This window comes from Pygocentrus nattereri, chromosome 19, assembly GCF_015220715.1.
Source record: "Pygocentrus nattereri isolate fPygNat1 chromosome 19, fPygNat1.pri, whole genome shotgun sequence".
NCBI classification, from domain to species: Eukaryota; Metazoa; Chordata; class Actinopteri; order Characiformes; family Serrasalmidae; genus Pygocentrus; species Pygocentrus nattereri.
This window is the reverse complement of record NC_051229.1, coordinates 29250891-29270546: the sequence shown is the minus strand read 5'-3', so window position 1 is coordinate 29270546 and position 19656 is coordinate 29250891. Positions and strand designations below refer to the sequence as shown.

The 19656-nt window shown below is 40.4% G+C and overlaps 1 protein-coding gene across 3 annotated transcripts in view; it reads left to right on the top strand.

Moving 5' to 3' along the window:
- cdh18a (cadherin 18, type 2a) overlaps window positions 1-19012 on the top strand; it is a 247947-nt gene extending 228935 nt beyond the window's left edge. For 2 of the 3 annotated variants that reach the window (XM_037547684.1, XM_017705968.2), the window contains exons 11-12: window positions 12502-12753; window positions 18221-19012. In XM_037547684.1, coding sequence (XP_037403581.1) covers window positions 12502-12753; window positions 18221-18732 — 764 coding nt within the window. In that variant the 3' untranslated portion in view covers window positions 18733-19012. The remainder of the gene's footprint in view (window positions 1-12501; window positions 12754-18220) is intronic. The other variant, XM_037547685.1, reaches the window with a different exon arrangement.
- Window positions 19013-19656: the final 644 nt, after the last annotated feature.

Genomic DNA, 19656 nt, shown 5'->3' with positions numbered 1-19656 from the left:
GCTTCAGGTGGACTTTGAGGGTTCAACAGCACGATCTGGGGGATCAGAAACAGACGCTAAGAAACCCAGAGACCCCTGAGCTCTTCTGTCAGAGCTTTAGAGCTTTGCTTCGGTTTGTTTCATACAGCCTAAGCCGAGTTCTCCCCTCAGGCTTTGCTCTACCTAAAAACTTCCCTGTGGATGGGTCATTACAGAGATGTTTACGTACTGCGGATTTTACTCACTGTTTCATACTTCTGCAAAGATACAAGCATTTATGGCCAGATGCCGAGAAAGGGGTTTATAAGTAATCACTGAGAGAGGACTTAACATTCACTAAGCCTGTGAAATAGGATAATATAATGGGATATTGGCAATGATTGACAAGTAATGCTTCAAAGGTGAAGCATTTTGGAAAGGAAAACTGATACAGAGCCATTTTTAACAGCTTGTTTATTTTTTTAAAATATGTATATGTACTGTTTTATTCACTTTTATGAATTATTTTTGACATTACAAAACTGTTAAGTTACAACAGAGCAAATTCTTCATTGTCTGCTGTGCATTTAGAGGAAAATTCAAAGCACTTTTCATAGTAAGTGTCCCAATGGCTTAGATGAGTTGAGAATTATGAAAATGTAATACTTCATGGTTTCCTACATGCATCTTTAAGTGCATTCGAAAGTATCTCCACTACAGGGACATCACTCACTCATACATGTTTAGCAGTGCAAAGTTTATTAACACACGTTTCCGGTGTGCTTTAAAGAGAAGAAACAGACCTCCTATTTCACTAATGCTGGCTAAATGTGACCAATTCCTAACAGCAATGTTCAAACAGCTAGCAAAAAGTCTTTGCAAAAGAGTAGGGGCTGTTATGAAAGCAAAGTGGGGGCAAACATTATATTTTCTTTTGCTTTAGGTAGAAACATTTAATGAGGATCTTTTTAAGATATATAGTGAAGCACAGTGGCAAACCCAGACTACTAAATCTAAGCCATTAATTTGATGTAAATGTCAAAAACCAGTCCAAAAACACGTTTTGGACAATAATAATTTCTTCTAGTGTCCCCATAGGATTCTATTAGTTTCTTGGTGATTCATTCAATTATTTTTTGGAAGTTTTAGATCAAGAGTCCACAATATGTGGCTCTTTTACTGCCCTGTTGCGGTTCTATAGCAGAATTTTAGGTTAAAATAAAAAGATCCTCCTTTGCAGTAAAATAAAGCTTTGTTGATCGTTCAAACAAAGTTATAGCAATAAATGGTCTTAAACACTGGGGTTAGTGTATAACTGCTAATTCACCCTTTAACCCAGAAGTATTTCATGCAGACTGCTGGTCACATAGCAGCGCAGAGCACAATCCCGCCTACCTAGAAGCAAACGAAAAGTCAAAGAGAAAGATTTGAGATGAACGTTGATAATTTAGAGACAAATGGACATTTATAATCACTCCAGCTGCTTTTCCTATATGTTCAATCTGAGAAACTAGAAATCTAGAAACTGTCAAACACTAAAAAGTCAAGAAGCTGAAGTTGCTCCTCATTCACCAGCTTCTTCTTCAAATTTTTCCGTTCCACCTTAAATGGTGCAGCAGTTACATTCTTGTGCCTCAGGCACCATTTAAGGTGGACTGAGAAAATTTGAATGAGAAGTTGCCAAATGGGAAGCTGACGTCAGTCTCATTAAAAGTCAAATACTCAGAGACATTTTACAAGAAACTTCTACTTTTGAGAAAAAGTTTCCTCCCAGAGATCTGAGAAAAGTGTCTATAGCTGAGCTAAAGCTTAAAGCTTAGATCAAAGTAAGTCTACATTTTATTTGATGTTATGTTTTTTTAGCATGTACTAGAACATTAGCACATACTGAGACATATTTACAGCCATGACGGTAAAATGGACAGAAAATTTTGTGTGATAAATTTTAAAATGACTCTTCTTAACATTTGGGTTACTGACCCCTGATTAGATTAAACACGGACACTTGAAGCTTCTAAAAGACTGCATGTTTCACTTGAACCCTGTGACCAGCCATACTAGCTTACGTTTGACCTTGTAGCAGTTTTACATTCAAATGTAAGTAGAGAGGCAGAGTGCAGAGCGTTTTCCACTTCTACCAACCCAATGATTAGCCCACTCGGCACAGACTGTGAAAATGAGCACAATTTTCTTCAGCACCTGAAGTCCTAAAAAATGGGAGTGCTTGCTTAGCTATACTTGCCTACATACCATGGACAATCACAAATCCTAACTGGCCAGTATTCCGCTGAGTGGTTCAAGAATTGAACCCTGTTCCCACCCAAAACTTGCGAAACAACAGTAGTACTGAAATACTTGCAGAGTTTAAATCCATGCATGTTTTACTTCCTAGAAATCATTAAGCCTTCTCTGAAGGCCTAGAAGGCCCCATGGATTCCCCACTGGTATGACTACAGCCAGCTACAGTATGTGAGCTGGCTCCATGTACATGTAATCTGATATACTGAGTTAAAGATCAGTGCATATCATTAAAAGGTTGATTGGATGGGCAGTGAAGTCAACTCAGTAACGGTTAGCAAAACAAAGCGATGCATGAGCTATAAGAGTGGTGTTCACATTTGTGCGTGCTTCAAAATGAAAGAGCCATGAAAGTGGCCCTGGTGGGCGAAGGAAGCGGCGGCTGTATAATTGCACGTGGGCTCCTTTTGTGAGCCTCTGCAAGCTACACCTACCCATAAACTCCTTCTCTGCATCTCTGCAAATATATGTATATAAATCAGCCTTTAGGAGGCACCTCTCAAAAGCCTGACCCGAGTGCTAATTGGCTCAAGAACCCCCCAGCCTGCAGATTGGATGAGAGCGTAAGCTGTTTCATATTTGATCGCTGAGGCGTCTCACTGCAGTGACTGGTACTGTGTCATGCGACTGTGTGCCAGCGCCAAGCATGGGAGGTGGCAAAACAAATTGGATTGCAATTCCCCCGGAAGAATTCATTCCTTTTTCAGTATGGAGAAAGGCAGTGGGTGTTCAAATTGGCTTAAGTTGGTGTGGATTTTATATGCTGTGGCATCAATAATATTGGGAATCAAGGAGGTGTACCAGTAGTTATGTTTTTGCTCCCCTCCCCTGATGGATGTGGTAATATGGCCCCGGTTAGAAGGGCAGATTGTGTCATAAGCTCTTGGCCCATGGCTGGACTCACACATGTGTGCATCTCAGCTGCCATGCTGGCCTCGTTATGTGACGATTATCCCTCCTGGGCCTCTGTCCGTGCCGCACTCCCTCCCAGATATCCGCAGCTTTATGCATCATCAACCGCTGGCCCCGGCTCTCCCTCTTAAACTCTTGCGTTAGGCTCGAGCTTCAGCCATAGCAATCAGGAACCCGAGCCAGAACTGTAGATTCTCAATGTCTGCCGGACCGCACATCTCACAGTGAAATTTAATTACATCTGCAGTTTACGCATGCTCGGTTCCCATGGCGATTTGCGGGAAATGTGTTTATGATTCACTGTCGCTTCAATGAAGGACCTGCTAAGAATGCTCCATGCTTGGAGTAATTAGTGCCATGCACTTATTTTCACGAGATGCTCTTTTTCCTTTGCGCATTAGAGCGCTTGTGCTGCTTGCATCGTGGCCAGTTATTTACCTATGAAATGCAGGCTTAATCTTAAAGGGGCACTCTGGATGGCTCTAGCCTTTTGGGGGCCCCAAGCAGGATTTATGTTTGTCCCCCTTCTTGCCAACTGATGTCAAATTGGAGGCTAAATTATTACAATGAGTACCACAAGTTGGGTGTACACATTTATAACCGGCTTAGTTGTACAATGCTGATGAATGAATGTTCCTTTGAGATTCTAATGAGTTACATTTTTAAATTATTTTAATATTATAACTTTCTAAGCACTTTTAATGCAGGAGTTGGTCTCTTGACACAGTGATTCTTGTTCACCCAGGATCTAGCCCTGGTTGTTTTTTTAAACTGGTATAGATGCTCAGGGATGGGGGAGTAGATGAGTATCATGCTACTTTTTGTAGTTAGCCTCAGTTTTTGTAACTATAGCTGTAGCCGCTAAAGTTTTATGAAATGTTTCTAAAAGCTGTAGCGCCTACAAATTTTTGTGTAGCTATAGCGATAACCGGGCTGGTGGTGACTGTGCAGTGATGAATAAGCCACGGACAGTTTGAGCAAATGGGCATGCGCTGGTCACCCCTTACCAGTAGGTTTATCTCAGGAGTCACACCCAAAATGTTAAGAAGAGCCATTTTCTCCTTTCCACAAAAATGAAGCCACCTTGAGAGGCACCTTATATATTCGTTTTACCACCTTGGCTATAGGTATGTCTCAGCATGTGTTAGAGTACTAGCATAGGATTAAAAATGTGATAAACACCAACTCAGACTTATTTTGCTCTGAGTTAAGCTGTAGCTCAGCTGTAGCTGCTTTTCTCGCAGCTCAGGAAACTTTTCCGCAAGTTTCTTGTAAAATGTCTCTCAATGCTGGGCTTTTTACAAGGTTGAATTCGCTTCTCATTCTCCAGCTTCTCATTTGAATGTCCACCTTAAACGGTGCCTGAGGTGCCAGATTGTATTGCTGCATCATTTAAGATGGAACAGGAGAATTTGAATGCAAAGCTGGAGAATGAGCAGCGACTTCAGCTTTGCGACTTGTTGCAGATTAAACGTATGAGGAAACCAGCTGGAGTGAATTTAAAAGCAAAAAAGTCAATGCATCTCCAAATGAATCCGTGTTCGTCTTAAATCTCTCTCTTTGGCGTTTCGTTATCTGTGTTGCTGTGTGACCAGCAGTCTGAGCGTCAGTCTTCAGCATCAAAGGCTGAATCAGCAGTTCTATATTAATTCCAGTGCTAACACCATTTATTGTGAAAACTGTGTTAGAACTGTGTGTTTTAACGATTTTACAGCAACTTTACCTAAAAATCGAGTTCTGCTGTGGTGCTGCAGCTGCAGAGCCAGAGTCACTGATTGTCACGATTGGCCCCTCCCAGTCCTGTCCATGTGCGTTTTTGTTTGGTTTAGTCCAGCCCCTTGTTTTGTGACTCTGCCCCTGATTGTTTTCACCTGTCCCTCGTTTTCCCTTTGTTACTTAAGCCCTTCGTTTGCGCTTTGTCTTTGTTTGCTGTATTGGTTTGTGTTTGATGTTTGCTTTGTTTCTCTGTGCTATTGATTGTATTCTGGTTTTGTCATGTCTGCCCCAAGATCTCTCCGTATTCGCTTACCTCCGCACATGCATCCGCTCCCTTGCTCCGCGTTACACTGATGAGGATTTTGAGGCTAAATTGTTACTGAAGTTTATCAAAGGAGCCTGAATGTCATGTCTGTACAGGTCATACTGAAATGTTTAAATTGAAGCTTGAAGGCTTGTATTCACGTATTTTGGTTGATTTTTGTTACAAAAACCTGGAATGATTGATTTTGCCCTTTAGTCTACATATTTGTTGGATATCACACCTTTGGTTATATAAGTTTGGTTATATAGGTTTGGTTATGTGTATTGGGCAGTCGTGGGCTGGAGGTTAGGGAATCAGCTTAGTGACCGGAATGTCGCCGGTTCAATCCCCAGTGCTGACAGTCCATGACTGAGGTGTCCTTGAGCAAGACACCTAACCCCCAATTGCTCCCCGGGCACTGTGGATAGGGCTGCCCACCACTCCGGGCAAGTGTGCTCACTGCCCCCTAGTGTGTGTGTGTGTGTGTGTGTGCTCACTAGTGTGTATGTGGTGTTTCACTTCATGGATGGGTTAAATGCGGAGGTGGAATTTCCTCGTTTGAGGGATTTAAAAAGTTCACTTATATAAGTGGTTGTTAAGCTTAAACTCACTTTTTGCAACTTTTCAATTGTGTGTTTCTGTCTGTCACATGTGTCTTGTTCACACTGTCAGGTGGGCTTGTTTGGTGTGTCAGATGGAGATTCACAAACATTCTGACATGTTGTGCTTTGAAAGTAGACCACTACTTTTCAAAAAGTAGCTAAAAAGTAGTGACGATTTTTTCGGGAAAAGTAGCAAAATTGTAGCTGCTACACTTTTGGGAAAGTAGCTACAAAGTAGCTAACTACTATTTTTTCAGTAGCACTGAATACAGTAACATATACAGTAACACATCTTTAGACAGTATGATTTATTTTTCCCCTATTTAATGACTCCTCCACATGTTTTAAGCAAATTTTTTTTTGCACTGTTTCAAGTGCATGCACAAGAGCCTGGGTATCTAAACCTGGACTAAAAGAGAACGTTGTTAAGTGCTGTTGTAAAACAAGCTAACTGTGCCTGTTTAGTCTCGTGAAGCTGAAGCCTGTCTAAATTAAACATTGCTTCATTAGACAGACCCCAGATCCACCGCTGCTTGTTTTGCAGCTACAAGCCAAAAAAAAAAAGCCCTAAAAAAAACCCAAAAGCCTTTTTGAGATAAAATTAACCAGTTGATTTTTCCCCCTCATCTTAAGCTTTATTTGGATGGGCCTAGTTTCACAAAGGGAGGTGAAATACTGTCATTTTTACCAGCACCTCTAAATGATTATGCGCACACTATGTCAGTTTTTACAGACTCTGTGCTACTTTCACATCAAGAATGTTTCCAGAACCTTTTACCTGCGATAAAACGAGCCCCAGGTTATATTAACCCCAAGTGAATAGACATGTCAGTATCTATTCTTCTGCCTAGCCACTCACATTAAGCTGATAGTTATTGTCCTACTTCAAGTATACAACTCTGAGCAACTCTGCACATTAAAATATGCAAAAGAATGGAAGAAAGTTGAATTTTATGTGGTGATGTTGACTGATGGTTGTACATTCTGCCCAAGACAAAGACAGCTGGGTGGATGATTAGGGTAAATGAAATGAAATGTTTTGATGTATTCTCGCCTTTTTAGAGTGAAAGCAGTGTGAAATCAGGTAGCCATCTGTCATGTATACAGAGATTTCATATTCCATGCAAGATTTCATATTCCTTGCAAATCTGTTATAAATATTACAGACATCCTGTGGTTAAATTGCATTACCACCACATGTAAATCCCAACTGAATAGTACATTTATAACTCGGAGGATGTCAGGAGGCCCCCTGGTGGCCTTGGGGCCTTAAGCAGTTGCTTAAGTAGTTTATTAAATAGATGCCCACACACCTCCTGCAGTGAAGCTACAATAGCCCTGAGAGTGAGGTTTTCTGGTTTGCAAACGAGGAAAACCCACTGTTGGTGATGGTTCTTGAAGGTAGAAAGAACTTTTACAAATGCAGGCTTTTTTTTTTTTTTTTTTCCTCACTTGCTGGCTAATGACATTAACCTCTGTAGAGTTAAAGTAAAGCAGCAGAGCCAATCGGAATCCTCGTTTTAGCTGAGGGGTGGAGCATGTCCTAAACACTAAAGCCTTCATGTTCAGTGAGAGGAGCTGCAACTCACTTTTCCAGTATAAAGGTTTTATTGACATACAGAAACGAATGCACTGAGCCACAGTTTATGTTATTACACTGCGGATTTACAAAACGTCAGTTTCAATATTTTTTGCTCCTAAAGGGCTCGTTCACCCCTACCTTGCTTGGTATTAAGGTCTGGCAAAAACTTCATCTCAGTCCGTTTTTAAGTAAAATCTACTTAGGTTTTTATTAATTTCCACACCCAAAAAAAAAAAAGAAACACGGAATATGCCTTTCTTGGTGCATATCAGTGCTGTACTCTCTGCATAATCTGCCTGTTTTAACATTTTATTATTATTATTTTTTATTCTTTTTACAAGCGCCCATATTGTTTTTGTGCAGCGTGACCTGTTTTGAAAACAGGCTGTTGTTCTCCAGGGATGGTGGCAAAGTTTGCTATCTGAGGCTAAACCCAGTGAAGTACAAGGTCAAAACAAACACTGACACTGTTCATAAATAATAATTACTTTCTATTGTTTATTTCTTTATTTGTTTATTTATTTACAGTAACTTTTGCTCCACCACTTTCCACTTTTGGACTTTTGGGAGCGTGGCACTAGCCTGGCATACAGTCCTGTTTTGCAGAAAGAAAAATTTTGCTGTTTTTGACTCTTGACTTTTTCTGCTCAAAAGTTCAGCCTGAGACCTGTTCAGAACTTAAACCAAATGTAAATGTAATTCAATGCATAAATTCTGAGTGCATTTAGTTTAGTTTAGTTTAACGTATCCTCTTTTGTATTCGGTTTGATAGATCAGTAGACATTCACTCTTTCCACCACACTGGGCCAATATCTTACCTCATCACTGTATTGCTTTTCAGAGAAATCCCAGGTATAGTTACAGTTGCTAGGACCAACTGGGTGGACTACTTTACTACAGCACCACCCTGAGGCAGAGCAGCGCTGTATCTCTTACTAGTTAAGAAGACCAAAAACAGAAGCTTGCCAATTGTGGGTGAAGCAGGATAAACATTGACACCCTAACATCATTAGGGTCCCCTGAGAATTCAGATGTTGAGACAGATTTTGAGAGGTCCAAGAGGTTATGTAAGGGGGCCCAAAATCTCCGGACCCCCGCAGATTGGTCATATTTCTTTAAAACACAAAATTTATACTACATAAACATGTAGAAAATGATCTTATAAAATTGGCCCAAAACTGGCCTAAAACAGGTCTGAAACCCTAGACCAATCCCCTTCAGGCTCAGTTAGCAGACCTCTACTGTATATATCATACAATATATACCATACATAAGGTTCAATATGACCTGAAAAGCTGCATTTTTTGGCTGTTGAATGTAATGTAATGATTAGTGCACTGACTCTGTCAGCCCTAGTTATTATGTATGAATAGTATAACAAAAGGATAATAATCATGACGTAAACGTAAGACATAGCTAGAGTTTCAAGCTAAACATTTGGTTTGAAGTTCCTCCAAGACTTCAGCATTACCATCAGTGTAGCGCTGAGTTCAGTGGCATGGAGGACTAGCTTGCAGTGTAACCCCGCTGCTGAGAAAGAAGTAGTCATGGATGACAAAGATGATGATGATGATGAAGCTGAGGCAGGCCTCCCTGGGGGCATTTGTTTGCACACAATAGTTGACATCCAGGAGGAGTCGGGGTCCACCATGCAGCGACTCTCCCTCTGCTCGAGCACCGGCTGTTGATCCCTGGAGAAGGGAAACTGCGTGGCGAAGGAGCCGATCATGCCTGTGCATATAATACAGGGCTCAGGAGGGAGAGAGAGAGAGAGACAGAGAGAGAGAGAGAGAGAGAGAGAGAGAGAGAGAGAGATAGAGGGAGAGATAGCGAGAGAGGAGTGAGAGGGAAAGAGAGAGGATAGAGAAAGACAGGTAAAGATAAGTATAGATAGAGAGAGAGAGATAAAGAGAGAGAGTGAAAGAGAGAGAAATAGAGACAGAGGGAGAGATAGAGAAAGGTGAGAGAGAGGGAAAGAGAGAGAGAGGAGAGAGAAAGAGAGAGAGATACATAGAGAGTGAAAGCGAGAGAAACAGAGAGAGAAAGAAAGAGAGAGAGAGTGAAAGAGAGAGAGACAGAGAAAGAAAGAGAGTGAAAAAGAGAGAGACAGAGAAAGAAAGATAGTGAAAAAGAGAGAGAGAAATAGAGAGACAGAGGGATAGATAGCGAGAGAGGAGTGAGAGGGAAAGAGGGAGAGAGGAGAGAGAGAGACAGGTAAAGATAAGTATAGATAGAGAGAGAGAGATAAAGAGAGAGAGTGAAAGAGAGAGAAATAGAGAGACAGAGGGAGAGATAGAGAAAGATGAGAGAGAGGGAAAGAGAGAGAGAGAGGAGAGAGAAAGAGAGAGAGATACATAGAGAGTGAAAGCAAGAGAAACAGAGAGAGAGAAAGAAAGAGAGAGAGAGTGAAAGAGAGAGAGACAGAGAAAGAAAGAGAGTGAAAAAGAGAGAGAGAGAAATAGAGAGACAGAGGGAGAGATAGAGAAAGATGAGAGAGAGGGAACCATTAGAGAGAGGAGAGAGAAAGAGAGACAGAGAAAGAGAGAGATACACATAGAGTGAAAGAGAGAGAGAAATAGAGAGACAGAGGGAGAGATAGCAAGAGAGGAGTGAGAGGGAAAGAGAGAGAAAGAAGAGAGAGAGACAGGTAAAGATAAGTATAGATAGAGAGAGAAAGAGAGAGAGAGAGAGAGAGAGATACATAGAGAGTGAAAGCGAGAGAAACAGAGAGAGAAAAAGAAAGAGAGAGAGAGTGAAAAAGAGAGATAGAGAAACAGGGATAGATAGCGAGAGAGGAGTGAGAGGGAAAGAGGGAGAGAGGAGAGAGAGAGACAGGTAAAGATAAGTATAGATAGAGAGAGAGAGAGAGAGAGATAAAGAGAGAGAGTGAAAGAGGGAGAAACAGAGAGACAGAAAGAGAGAGAGGGAAAGAGAGAGAGAGAGTGAAAGAAAGAGAGACAGAGAGAGAGGAGATGAAGAAATTAAGTAGGAGGGGAAGAAAATAGAGAGAGAGCATGGAGGACCAATAAATGGACTGGAAAAATGTGAGCAGGAAAGGGAGCCACAAGGAGAGATAAAGCGAGGATAAGAAAACAAGATTCCCACACCTGTGCAGAATGAGAAAAGTTGTAGAATTAATAAAGTGTGAAGTTTCTGCCACGATTCGAGCTGATGGACTGTCTGCCCAGTGCTGTTTAATGTCTGCTGTATCAGAGGCTCAAAAGCGGAGAATCAAAATGCTACACAAATCAAGCTGGGCCAGTGCGACTCCTGCAGCAGCATTTAAGGGCGTTCGTTTCAGTGACTTACAGCCCCATCGATGCAAACAAGGTTCAACATAAAACAAAGAAACTGAAAACTGTGGCCTCGCTGCTCCAACGGTGAGAAATCTGCAGCCAGAGCAAACACTGAGAGTTATTAGCTGACTCTTCTGCTCAAACACTCTAGGTAAACTCAGGCCAGCTCAATAGGCTTCAGTCATAATCATCCCTCAGAGAAGGACTATTGGTTTCTGAGAACTGAAATAGTTTTGCTTTTATTTAATACAATCATGCCTGTTGTTTTTAAAATCGATTATTTGTTCAGGTTTGCAAAAACTGCTTAAAATCTTCAAAAATTGTTTTTTCCCTGTAGGTCACTAATAGGCGACTGCGGTCTGAGTCCAGAGCCAGATGCTTTCCTATGCAGACCTGGACCTATAACCAATAAACTATAGAGAATAATTTAACTTTTTAAAAATTTTACACTGTGTAACTTTTCTAGCCTTTACGGTAGCTTTAGCAGCCGGAGACTCACAGACCAGTCGCATACATTGTACATATCACACATGATGCCACTCAGCCAATCATATCCGTGTATTACGACAAGCACTGAAACTCTAAAAACAGAAAACTGACAATAAATGTTGTTGAAATATCACAGAATTATACTTAATTTGATTTAACATTCAGTTGTTGACTGTATACGATGTTGATATACCTACTGCTTCAGTAAACAATATATGGCACTGAATCATAATGCAAGTTAAATATTGTGATGTTCTGGACCTTCGCTTCAGGAAAGTTTCTCTAACTGGACCTTAAATTTTAATTAAAGACCCTGGGTTAGAGCTTCTGGAGCTGAACCATAGACCTTACGTAGAAGATTGTGCAGCCTATTCAGAAAGTGATGAAGGAATCAACCATGTTCTGATTTCCAGTGGGTCGGTTAAAAAAAATATTATATATAAATTAATTCATTATATTTTGAAAAAACAATGATATTTAATTTGGGGGGGGGGGAACTGGAGTAGGAGAAGGAATTATGGGTCAAGTCATGTATATATTAATAATGTATGATAATGATGATTATGATTATTATTATTATTATCATCATTATTATTATTATTATTATTAGTAGTAGTAGTAGTAGTAGTATTTTATCATACATGTTTGTGATAAAGTCATAACCAACCAGAAGCTGAAATTGAGCCAAATTTTTAAATGATATATAAAATTATTATTAATTTTATTTTAAAACATCTGTAACAGGGTGAAAAAGATCACGTATTTATTAAAATAATCTCTACATCTAACACATCTATAAACTTGTATCCCTTGTGAAACTCTTGTTTTTCTTCTAAAATGTGCCTTTTTCCTTAATAATTCTCTGTGGCTTCTTACAGAGAAATATTTCTTGAGATATTACATGCATGTCTGGTCTCCTTATTTTGGTCAGCGACAACACCAAACACACTGCACTCCCACTATATGTGCCTGTGTGTCTTTAGGCTGCCAGCCATTCAGCGCTAGGATCAATATACATTTGTAAGACGATTGGTTTTCATTTCCACTACAAGAAGTTCCCACTTCATTTCCCACTGTAGGAAAACAGCAAGTCTGACAAACCTGCCTGAGAACCCATGAATGAAACACACATGACGACAGTGTCTCTGGTTGCCATAGTGACCATACTCTAAAATGCCAATGGTAAATGTGGTTTCACAAGAGCAGCTGTTTTCAGACTTTAGTACTGTGGCTGTCGTTTTGAGAGTGGGCATGGAGATACATGGTGACTCTACCTGCAATCGCTGAAAAGCCTTTCCCCGTGCCGCCGCTGTGAGTAACTGTAGGATTTTCTCTGTCTGACAGACAGCAGTGCGAGCATCATCGCGCGGCGGTGGGGTTTCAGCCAGTCCGAGCAGGAGCTGCACCAGCTGGCGGTGGTGGTGTGGGACGGAGGAGAGCCTCAGCTCAGCAGCACCAGCACCCTGACGCTGCGGGTGTGTCCATGCCGGAGGGGCCTCAGAGTGCCCGTCTGCCAGCCGCAGGCCTTCTTTTCCTCCGCAGGTCTCAGCACAGGAGCGCTCATCGCCATCCTGCTCTGCATCCTCATCCTCCTGGGTAAGAGAGTGTGTAAAACATGAGGTTTCAATAGAAAACTCTGAGTTTTGAGTCCCTCCGTACCACAAATGTGTTTGATCAGCCAAAATAAGTTTCCTTCTTCAGCTTCGTACCAGAGCTATGAGGCTACTGTAGCAAGCAAATGGACTTGCTTATATGACCATATATGACATAACATTACATATAAAAAGTGTGTTGCATGGCTAAAAGCAGAAGCATGTGAGGCTTCCAAGTTGCACAGCTATCTAAAGTTGGTAGAAAAAACTAGACAAAATTAAACTACTGCTATCATAAGTATGCCTAAAAACAATCGAGTTTACATCTGAGCACTACTAGAAACCTGCTCTTTGCAATGGACCAATCACAGATAGGGGAGCTTTCACTACCCAGTGATTGAGAGGTTTGTTCAGCATGAACTGCATCATTCAAACTCAATCCACCATGTTTTGGATAGGCTGCTTCAGAACATTGTATTCATTTGAACTAGACTGCCGAAGTGTTCGCCCAATGGTCAGTAGGTTGTGAGTTTCCTAGTGATGCCACCGCTATTCTGGGCAGGTGTCCAAAAGAGCATAATGAGCCTCATCTCTTTTGAATAACATGGCCATGCCCCCCGTGCCCCCATCACTTAGCACAATGCAATCCAAAGCAGGCTTTTGTTAGCTCTAAAGATAGTGTTACTGTCAAGAGACCAAGACCACAGTAAGATTTTTTCAGAATAAAATGGTCTCAACATTGGTCTCAACAACTATTGGCTGTTCCCAACAACAGTAAACTCAGAACTTTACATATGCTAACAGCTTAAAGTGGTAAAAATCTAATCAAAGAAAAAAAATAATTTAATCACAACACTGCAAGTCTTACAAGCCTTACTTAAGCACATTTACCTTATTGCAGATCACTTATAATTGGACGTGAAATGTTTATAACAAAGACGTAGAAAATAACACCCACATGCTAAAAAGCCCTATGTTAAAGCCCACCGACACAGAGGGTGTGGAAAATGATTATGGATCATTTATATCTCACCTTGGATGAACTCTCATTGCCTGCAGCTTATCACGGCACTCCAATCACCAATTACAACTGGTCACGTCCCGTCTCACTCTACAGGATTTGTACTGCCCAACAGGTACAGATATTTGATATCTTTTGGGCCTCTGCAAGGCATCGATGAGTCTTTCAGATGGTGTCTTTTGACAGTTCACACAGTGATTGAGAGCTGATTCAGGAGCCCTGGGTATACATTGATTTGCCTCTGACCTGGGGCTTTTGGCAATCTCCAAAAACTGTCAGCGTTAAAAATCAGGGAGAAAATTATGTAGTGTGAATGTAGTATGGTTCTGGTTCTGGTTCTGTTATCTCTGGCCATGGTCTTTAGTAAGTAAGTAAGATTAGTAAGTAAAAAAAGAGCCTCCATGTAGGAGATACAGAGGGGAAATAGGAGATGACAGTAAAGGAGAGAGCAATGTGAGAGCAAATAAATGTGTGGTAGGGCTATTCATTACTTTTAGATGTCAAGTAGAGGTTTTACTAAACAGCAAGTTACATTACATTACATAGCCTTGGATGTCATATGAAACTTCCGGATAGAGGACAACATTTAGCTTTTTTGGTCTTCTGGTCAATGGTAAATCCCGGAAGTAGCAGTTTCAGTACCACCACAGTGCTTTCCCAGCTCTTACACACAGATTAAACTCATCAGGTGATTATCCAGGGCTTCAGTTAGTTGAGTCAAGTGAGCAAGACAAACAAAAAAACCCCCTTGGAGTAAGATTCATACCTACTATCTTCTGCTGAATTTTTATGTACCCAAAATAGCACAGTTTGTGGAAGACAAATAGCATGAAAAAAGTTCAAGCTGGAGTACTATTGGAATAATAAGTGGGCAATATAATTAAAAATTGCAGTTTTATTATATCAGATGGTGTTCATATTTGCTTTAATAAAGCTAAAGGACACATGCTTCTTGAGTACTGCTATTCCATGCTAAAGGTAAGTTTTTCATGTCTTATATCGGTTCTTTTGACTTCTTCTCTTATATCTCTAGATGTTACTAGATGTTTAAACACTCCTTGAACTTATACACCCAGGCCCAGGTCATAAGGCCCTGTACTGATCTATAAGTTAAGTGATATTTTTTTTAATCCCACCTCCGCATTTAACCCATCCATCAAGTGAAACACCACATACACACTAGTGAATACACACACACTAGGGGGCAGTGAGCAGCCCTACCCACAGCACCCGGGGAACAATTGGGAGTTAGGTGTCTTGCTCAAGGACACCTCAATCACGGACTGTCAGCTCTGGGGATCGAACTGACAACCTTCCGATCACAGAGCCAGCTCCCTAACCTCCAGCCCACGACTGCCCTGCAAAATACTGACCTGCTGTGGTTACAGTTACTGACCAATACATTTTCTCAACACACTTCGTGGCATGATATGAGGTTATAGCCTATTGCTAACAGTACACTCAGAACTTTACATGAGCTAACAGCATAAAGTGGTAAAAATCAAACAAAAATAAAAAAGACAGGTTAATTGTAACATGTCAACAAAAGTCACAGACTTGCGGGTATAAAGCATAAATGAGGCTTTACTCTTAGAATCCAAGTCCAAGTTCATAGTCACAAAACAGGCAGGGGTCAAATCCAAAAGGTACAGCAGAAACAAGCAGATGATCATAACAAAGGCAAACAGTCCAAAAGGGTCAAACAAAGGTGTCGAGGAAAACAGGCAAATGGTCAAAACACAGGAATTTAACAAAACAGGCAATCAATCCAAAGGGTAAGGCAAAAGGCAGAGTCAAAAGAACAGTGAGCAAAGGTCAAAAACAGCATACAGACATAAATAGGAGAATGCTCAGTAGATCACAGTGATACCATACCTCTCAATTAACTATGGCTAAAGCCTGGGCTTATGAACTTAATTAAGGTGGTCATAGGACAAATAACACAGGTGACTAAGATTAGTACTCCGGAGATTGAGAACGCTGCTTAGAGAGCGAGGAAAAGTCAGGAGTCATGTGACGGAGTCTGAGTGAGACTCAAAGTGCAAGGGAAGTTCAGAAGTCATGTGATCTCCCAGAGGATTCTGGGAGATGGAGTCCAGTTTAGTCTCAGTGCACGACGGATGCATGACAGCAAGTCGTCCTTACAAAGCATGTGCGCACTTAAGCACGACAACACTTACCTCATTGCAGATCATAAAAATTGGACAATTGGACCATTTATATTATTATTATTATTATATTATTATATTAATGGTTATGGACCATTTATATCTTACCTTGGATGACTTGCACGGAAGCAGATAAGGATGTAGATATGGATGATATATGCGATGGACTGGCGACCTGTCCAGGGTGTATCCTGCCTTCCGCCCGAAGACTGCTGGGATAGGCTCCAGCACCCCCCCGCGACCCTAACGGAGAAGCGGCTTAGAAAATGGATGGATGGATGGATGGATATATATATATATATATAAAACACTCACAGGCAGAAATTTCTTGATGTGTTTGGCATCTTCCACTCTGTTTTACAGAAAATCAAGTGAACATCTGAGAAAGACATGGACAACACCAGCATGATCAGCCATAACACAATAAAAAGATTTAAATTAGATTTTTCTTCTCCTTTTTTTTTTGGTTCTGCTGCTCTAGTAAAATTCCCGCTGCGAGTCAAGACAGCTGTTTAGATTTTTTTGGCGACTTTGTGGTTCAGGCCCCTGGGCATCTGGGCTTGGATACATCACCATATTGTATATAATAATAAGAAGAAGTACAATAAAATGCTGTCAATCATTATCCTTAACATTGCCCTTAGAGCTACCTTCCACCTTATGCCATACCTGTAGGCTCTGCGGGTGCCGATATGAGGTTCCACCCTGCTGTGAAATCTGTTCTTCTCGCCATCTCTGACAAGGCCAAATATAGAAACCTTGCTCTAGAGGATCCTGTTTCTCTACACATGTAGACTACCTCTCCAAAGAGCAACAAGATTTTACACCATGGGTATATAAATATACATTTCACACCTATCAGCAGAGCATGAGAACGCTCAGTGCAGAGGTGACTCTTATCTGAGGTGAGATCCATACTTGGCTAAAATTAGCGCAGACAAAGAGTTGTAGAGTTATACTCGATAATGTTCACTCTTTCCTCGGGCGGCGTCAACACTGAGGAGCATAAGCCAATTTATCTGAACTGCAAGCTTGCAGAAAACAAACAAAAAAAAAAAAACAGATATAATATGGCTCTGCCTAAGATTGCATGACATGTTGATTTGTTCAGGGAAAGATGAATAATTCAGTGTTTGTTTCTGAGTAGCCCATCAGCCCATTTGAAGATTAATGGAGAGATACAATGCGATTGATTTCACATCAACAGATGAGCAATTATGCATTTTTTTCCACAGACAAGTCTTTGCCTTAAGTATTTGAAATGTCAAAGGCTAATTGCAGCCTCTTGCACCGTCAACATCTGCAAAGTGGTATAATGCTGCTGCAACTGTGCTCAGTAGTCTAACCAAAAACACTCATTTTATTTCCCATTTTATTGTTACTGTGTTTACTGACACACAACAGCCATTACTATTGTCTCGATACACTATTCAAATACAATTCCATATGTTTACATTTAAAAACATGCAATAACAATCAACAACACCTTTAGATGTTATGTTGTTACATGTTATGTTATCTTATTATGTTTTGGTGTAAATGCACATGTTTAAATTCAAGTATATGTCAAGACAATCTATTACACTCTTATTACATAATGAATTCTTTTCACATTTGACTTATAGTGTTATTATAGATTAGTCGTTAATATAATTCCATATGATATATTAAATGTAATTGCATGTGTTTAATTTTAAATATATGTAATAAAAATCTAATACAAACTTACATGCATGAAGAATTACTACAGTAATAATCATTTTACTGTTCATATACTGTATAATTAGAATTACATTTACACACATTATATCATGCCTTTTTGCTTTAATATTCAAATATAATTACACATGTCTATTGGTATTAATATGTTATGACAATCACATCATTACTTACATAAAGAACTACTTTTGCATGTTATTTACAGTGTTTATGAATATTCTGCACTTAAAACATCATCACAAAAACAATTTTTCTTCCTGCAAAAAATAATAGGAAAAAAATGTCATCACCACTGTAACTTATTTGTAATGATACATATTTTATATGATAAGGATTGAAGTTTTAGACCACAGAGTTTCTCTACTTCAATAAGTTATGAGTGAGAAATAATGAAATAATAAAGAGGATGAGATGTTTCTAGACATGTCCTCTGTGGTGGACCCAACCTACATATAAATATCTTAGTAATTTACAGTTACAGGTACAAACTGCAAGATCAATTATTGAACTAATAGCTGCGTGTTATTGCCACGGTACTGATCTGCTCTGTTTTATCCCATCAGCCATCGTGGTGCTGTTTGTGACCTTGCGGAGCAAGAAGATCAAGAAAGAGGCGCTCATCATCTCGGAGGAGGACGTGCGGGAGAACGTGGTGACGTACGACGATGAGGGTGGCGGGGAGGAGGACACGGAGGCTTTCGACATCGTGGCTTTGAGGAACCCCTCAGCTGCTGGAGAGGTCAGAAGGAGAAGGGGGGAGCCACAAACGGAGGTTTGGGGCGGAGCGGTGGGCGGGGACAGTCTGAGCCCGTCGCTGACCCTGCCCAGTCAGGACATTCATGATGTGATCCAGCTAAAGGTAATGGAGGCAGACCAGGACACCAGCGGACCTCCGTACGATTCCCTCCAAACGTACGCATACGAAGGGCAGGGCTCACCCTCCGGCTCCATCAGCTCTCTTGACCTCCCTGGACCTCCATCAGAGCCGGAGCCCCCTGAGCCAGATGACTGGGGGCCTGAGGTGAACACACTGGCCAGACTTTTCCAGGAGCGAGGTGGCCAGTGCACCCTATAGTGGCGGTGTGTCCTTGACCGACCCGAAATTGTATCGTCTTTCCCTTCATCGTTGTTCAGATGCTGCCGCACAGACGGCTGATCGTTTTTTTTCCTCCTCTTGTCCAAATTTCCTGTGGGATTATTTTATTTATTCTTTTTTTTTATGGGTTCTACTAGTGGAAGATCATACGTTGTTTTTTGTTTCCCTTGGAAGAACAACTCTTTTTTTTTTTTTTTTTTTTGGAAGAAAAAAGTGCAAAACTGAGAAAAAAATAAGAACTGACAAAGGAAACTATTTTCCCTGGTGTATATTTTATATTTGCTTAATAAAGTTCATGATTCCAGATAAGTAAATCCGATTTTTTTTTAATCAGCGCAAACTTAATGCCATGAGGCCAATCAAATCACACAGAAAACGTTATCAGCGCATGCAGCCTTTTTCCTCAGGGAGATGTGTGGAATTGTGGGATGAAAGCTATTTTCCTTGTGTTTTGTGCTTTCCTTACAGCACATGGATGTTCATGACGTCTCTAAGGAAAGCCATTTTTAGCAGATGCAGGAGGAAAAATACTGCCTATGTCAAAAGTGTGTCAAAGCATTCACTTAATATTTCAAAATACTGATTTGTTTTCTTAAAATATTGATTTCATATTGCATTATTGATTACTTAGTTCTTGATATATTGATCTAATGTCTTTAAATAACGACATAGTTTCTCCATATATTGACTTAGTATGTTTACATATTGATTTAGCGCTTCATTTTTTCATACTGACTAAAAATTTCGGAATTATTATCTTAAAATATGGACTAAATATAAAGAAACATGCCTATTTTCTTAAAACAAACCTCCCAAAAATGTCTCAAATTAATGAGATTCTCAAGATGGATTTTTAACCATTATGTAGTAAGTCATGGTTGCAAGGTACTATACTAATTACAA